The 5630-nt window shown below is 59.0% G+C and overlaps 1 protein-coding gene across 1 annotated transcript in view; it reads right to left on the bottom strand.

Moving 5' to 3' along the window:
- The window catches only part of ADD2 (adducin 2), a 9870-nt gene extending 4483 nt beyond the window's left edge, over positions 1-5387 (bottom strand). Inside the window, exons 1-7 of the mRNA XM_057384426.1 lie at positions 5161-5387; positions 4330-4468; positions 3578-3729; positions 1923-2003; positions 1699-1848; positions 988-1131; positions 810-908 (exon numbers count right to left, since the gene is read on the bottom strand). Of these exons, the coding sequence (XP_057240409.1) occupies positions 810-908; positions 988-1131; positions 1699-1848; positions 1923-2003; positions 3578-3729; positions 4330-4468; positions 5161-5373 (978 nt within the window). The 5' untranslated portion in view covers positions 5374-5387. The remainder of the gene's footprint in view (positions 1-809; positions 909-987; positions 1132-1698; positions 1849-1922; positions 2004-3577; positions 3730-4329; positions 4469-5160) is intronic.
- Positions 5388-5630: the final 243 nt, after the last annotated feature.

Genomic DNA, 5630 nt, shown 5'->3' with positions numbered 1-5630 from the left:
ACAGCTCAGTGCACGGTCACAGGGCTTTGGGGGGCTGAGACCCGGCACAGCTCAGTGCACGGTCACAGGGCGCTGTGGGGCTGAGCCCTGGCACAGCTCAGTGCACGGTCACAGGGCGCTGTGGGGCTGAGCCCTGGCACAGCTCAGTGCACGGTCACAGGGCATTGGGGGGCTGAGACCCGGCACAGCTCAGTGCACGGTCACAGGGCACTGTGGGGCTGAGACCTGGCACAGCTCAGTGCACGGTCACAGGGCGCTGTGGGGCTGAGCCCTGGCACAGCTCAGTGCACGGTCACAGGGCGCTGTGGGGCTGAGACCCGGCACAGCTCAGTGCACAGTCACAAGGCACTGGGGGGCTGAGACCCGGCACAGCTCAGTGCACGGTCACAGGGCACTCTGGGGCTGAGAACTGGCACAGCTCAGTGCACGGTCACAGCGTGGGGAATGGGGGCTGAGACCTGGCACAGCTCAGTGCACGGTCACAGGGCACTGGGAGGCTGAGACCCAGCACAGCTCAGTGCACGGTCACAGGGCACTGAGGGGCTGAGCCCTGGCACAGCTCAGTGCACGGTCACAGGGCATTGGGGGGCTGAGACCCAGCACAGCTCAGTGCACGGTCACAGGGCGCTGTGGGGCTGAGCCCTGGCACAGCTCAGTGCACGGTCACAGGGCACTGTGGGGCTGAGCCCTGGCACAGCTCAGTGCACGGTCACAAGGCACTGTGGGGCTGAGACCCGGTACATCTCAGTGCACACTGCTGGCACAGGTTGCTGAGCCTGTACCCAGCTCATCCCAYGCCCCACACTCACCTGGACCTCACAGGCTGCCTGCAGGTGGAAGATGCTGTAAAAAGCCTCCTCGGCCGTGTCCCCCAGCGCCAGCACCCCGTGGTTCCGTAGCACCAGGATCTGCAGCACGCACGGAGTGTCAGCAGGGTGGGTGGGGCACGATGGGGTGACACTCGCAGCCCCCCAGGTGTCCTCTCACCTTGCAGGTGGGCCCGAGACACTTCTGGAGCTCCACRCGATCGGCCTCGTCCTCCACCTCCCCACGGAAGTCGAAGTAGGCGACATCCCCCAGGAGCAGGGCGGCGCGGGAGATGGGCAGGAGCCCGCAGCGCATGGCTGACACCTGGGCACGGGGTGGGGAACAGGGCAGGGGGAACCCCAAACACCCCCCAAAACCACCAAGACCCCCCAAAAAACCCACCCCCACAAAAAACCCCAACCCTTCCAAACAACCTCCCAAACTCCTCTCCAAAAAAATCAACAAACCCCCAAAAAATCCTCCCCAAAAATCCCTGACCCTTCAAACTCCTCCAACCCCACCAAATTTCCCCAAAATCAATTTCTTAAATTTCCCAAAACCCTCCCTCTCACAAAGTCCAAAATGTTCCCAAACCSAACCCCCCAGAAAACCTCCTTCATCCCAATCACCCCAACCCTTCCTGTCCCCACCAAGCTCCCAATGCCTCAAAATCCCCCAAACTCCTTCAAACTCCCTAGAAACCTAAGTCCTTCTCAGCTCTGCTAAATCTCCAAGATCCCCCCAAAAAACCCAAATCCCAAATTCTCCAACCCCTYCAACACACCCTTCCAATCTCCCAAACCCAACTTCCCCCAATAGCCCCCACCTCCCCCAGACCCTCGGGATCCCGTGGCCCCCCCAAAGCCCCAATTCCCCGTTTCCAGCCCGTACAGCAGCCGCGGCGGGGGTGTGCAGGCGCACGATGCAGCGGATGTCGGGGCGYGCGGCGTAGATGGCGGCGTGCAGGCTGAAGCTGCGGGCATCGGGGGCGAAGCCAGTGCTGCCCTGCTCCACCACGGCCCCCAGCACGTTCACCTTCACCTTGGGGGGAACAGGGGGCTCAGGGGGGGGCTGTTACCCACCAGGCAGCCCCGGGGAGGGAGGTGGGGGCTCACCAGGCTGGCCGCTGTCACCTCGCTGCATGCCAGCCCCTGCGGGGCCACCAAGAAGTGCTCCTGCTCCTTGCTGACCCGCAGCTGCCAGGGGGACGGAGTGGGATGAAAAACAGCCCCCAAAAAATCCCCAAATAAACACCCCCTTGAAACTCCACATCCCTCCAATCAAGCCCAAACCATTAAAATAAAAAAAAATCCCCAAATTCCCCCTGCAAACCCAACACTCTGAACAACACCAAAACWGCCATCCCCCACAAACTCCCTCCCAAAGTAACAACTTACAAACCCCCAAAATTCAACCTACCCAAATCTCCAGAACACATCAGAAGCCCTCAAACCATAAACACCCCTTGAAGAACCCAACGGCTCCCAACCCTCCCAAAATCCAACAAAACCCTCAGATTCCACCCAAAGAACCCCAATTCCTAGAATCCCCCAAACTCTCCCAAATCCCAATCACCCAAAATCCCCCAAATCTCCGGAAACCCAACCCCACCCTCCAAAACCCCAAAACACCCATGCGCAATCTAAAATCTCATGTCCCAAAAAACCCCAAATCTCCTAAATGAACTTCTTCAACTCCCCCCCAAAACCCCAAAGCCCCCAACCCTCCAGTTCCCCTCATCCAGATTTTGGTGTGCTAATGGTGATGATGGTGTCCTGCACCTCTGCCCAGTTGAACAGGACCATCAGGTCCTCAAAACCCCCAATTCCTCCCTAAATCCTCCAAATTTCCCCAACCCCCCAAAACCAATGCAAGTTCCCCAAAACACCTCTAGGCCCCCCAGTCCCAGCATCCCAGTTTTGGGGTGATCATGGTAATGGCAGCATGTCCCAGCTGTGCCCAGCTGTACAGCTCTAGCAGGTCACAGTCCTCCCAGTTCCATCCAAATTGCCCCAAAATTCCCCAAATCCCYTYTAAACACYCCAATCYCTACTKTTCTGGTTTTGGGGTGCTCATGGTGATGAAATGTGTCCCAGGTGTGCCCACCTGTACAGTTCCAGCAGGTCCCAAAACTTCTCCAAGTTCCCCCAAAACAACTACAASCCCCCCAAGCCCTCCTAAAATAATAAGAAATAAAAATACAGGTCCCCCCAAAAACACTGCCAACCCCCACAAAGCCCTCAGCTCCTCTGTGCTGGTTTTGGGGTGCTCACTGTGGCAGGAGTGTGCCCCAGTTGTGCCCGGTTATACAGGTCCAGCAGGTCCCAAACCCCACTAACACCACCAAATCCCACCAAAACAGTTGCAATTGCCCCCAACATCCCTCTCAAACAACCCCAAACCTCCTCCAACTCTCACAAATCCCCAGTTCCCCCATGGTGGTTTTCGGGTGCTCACAGTGACATGTGAGCTGGCCCCAGCTGCACCCAGCCTGTACAGGTCCAGCAGGTCCCAAAAGCCCCTAGCATTCCCAAATCCCCCCAGAACAACCCCAAATCCCCCCAAACTTCCCCAAAACAACCCCAGCTCCCCCATGGCAGTTTTGGGGTGCTCACGGTGGTTGCAGCATGTCCAAGCTGTGGCCAGCTATACAGGTCCAGCAGGTCCCAAAAGCCCCTAGCACCYCCAAATYCCCCCAGAACAACCCCAAATCCCCCCAAACTCCCCCAAAACAGCCCCAGCTCCCCTGTAGTGGTTTTTGGGTGCTCACAGTGACGGCGGCATGTCCCAGCTGTGCCCAGCCRTACAGGTCTAGCAGCCGGTGGATGCTGCCCACCTTGCAGCGCATCAACCGCTCGCCTTTGGCCAGTGCCGGCCCCTCYGTCCCGTGCAGGTCGTTAATGGGGGTGACCGATGCCAGCCCTGGAAAGCAGGAACCCCCCTGTCAGCACTGGGACCACCAAAACAGTGGGGGTTTCTCAGGCACAGAGCAGCAGATGTTTGTGGGAAGGGGTTTGGTGGCTGTCAAGGTTTGATGGACCCAAAGGTTTGCTGGACCTCGAGGGTTTGGTAGCCCGGAAGATTTTGGGGTCCTCAAGGCCTCAAAGGTTTGGTGGTCCTCCAGGTTTGATGGCCCCAAAGATTTGGGGATCCTCAAAGAGTTTGGGGGGTCCCAAGTGTTTGGTGGCACACCAAGATCCCAAAGATTTGATGATTCCAAATGTTTGGGAGTCCCCAAAGTCTCAAAAGTTTAGGGGCCCCCAAGATTTGGAGGGCCCCAAAGGTCTCAAAGGTTTGATGACACCAAAGGTTTTAGGGGTCCTCAAGGTCCCAAAGGTTTTTGTGGCCCCAAAGGTTTGGTGATTCCCAGTTTGGTTACCCCAGAGTTCTGGAGGTTCTCAAGGCTTTGGTGCCCCTCGAAGATTTGGTGGCCCTCAAGATTTTGGGGTTTTTCCCACCCACCCCCCTCAATTAAACCCTTGATGAGTGTTCCCAAACCGCCCCATGCCCAGCCCTGCGTACCCATGGGGGAGGTGGGCAGGGCGGCGGGGGATGTGGTGGCCATGAAGTCAGCGATCTGCCGCAGCGCCCACACGTGCGAYGAGTTGTTCCCCTTCTTCATCTGCTCCTGGATCAGGCTCTCCAGCTCCTCCCGGAAGGACTGTGGCACCAGGGACAAGGGGACAATGGGGTGGATGGGACCGTTGGGGACACTGGGGCAGGGGCCAGCATCACCAGCTCRGTGGAAGTGGCACCTCTGGCTTGGTGGCATGGTGATGGTGGTGCTGGCAGTTTTGTGTCAGGGACACCAGTTGTCTTGCTGACTTGCATTGCACTGCTGACTTGTGCCAGTAGTACTGACAGTTTGGYAGGTCACTGGCAGTGCCAGCATCACCAGCTTGGTGGCAGTGACATTGACTGCTTGGTGGCATGGTAATGGTGACATTACAATCTTGGTGGTGCAGTGATGGTGGCATTACCATCTTGATGTCAGTGATACCACTGACTTGCTGTCACAGTGGCAGCAGTGGCACTGGCATCTCAGTGACGGYAGCACTGTGGCAGTGACATTGCCAGGAGGGGACATGCACCACCATGTGGTGACATCTRTTGGCTTGGAGACAGGAGGGATGGGGCGGGAACAACAAAGCATGGGGCTAGGGACAAGAGAACTGGGGTTGGGGACAGACCGACTGGGACAAGTGGGACGGGATTGTGGCCAGGAGGGATGGGTTGGGGGATGCAAAGGAAGAGGTTGGGGACACGAAGGACAGGTTTAGGGGATAGATGTGACGGGGTTAGGGACAAGAGAGGGCTGGGGACAGGAGGGCCAGCGTGGGGCTGGGGGCTCACCGGGCTCTGCAGGATCATTGTCACCCGCTTCTTCTGCTCCATGAGGTTGAAGTCCTGGCGCAGGTCCCYGCCCCCGCTCCGCACCCGCAGGAACTCGGGGTCCTCCTGGGGGGGGCAGCGGGGCCCGGGGGCGGGGGGCTCGGGCAGGGGCTCGGGGCTGGCGGCCGTGCTCATCCTGCGGGACACGGGGACACGCGGCGTCACCCCCGGCATCTTCAAAATACAGATTGGGGAGAAACCACCGAAAACACCACACAGCTGTGCTGGGCAGATAAGGCCCACGTGGTCCCCGCCCTGACCCGCGCCTTCGGGGTGCGAGGGGACAGGCTGGGGACACCCGATGGCCGTGGGGAGGTCCCCCGCTGGCGGCACTGCCCAGGCTGGGTTACACCACCGTGAGAATGTCACAGCTGAGAACGGACAGCTCAGTGCACTGATGGGAGCTGAGAACGGGCACAGCTCAGTGCACT

Source organism: Malurus melanocephalus, unplaced genomic scaffold (assembly GCF_030028575.1).
Source record: "Malurus melanocephalus ecotype Western Australia unplaced genomic scaffold, MMel_1.1 scaffold_709, whole genome shotgun sequence".
Taxonomy (NCBI): Eukaryota; Metazoa; Chordata; class Aves; order Passeriformes; family Maluridae; genus Malurus; species Malurus melanocephalus.
Note: the sequence above shows the minus strand (reverse complement) of the source record. Positions and strands in the feature narration are given on the sequence as shown.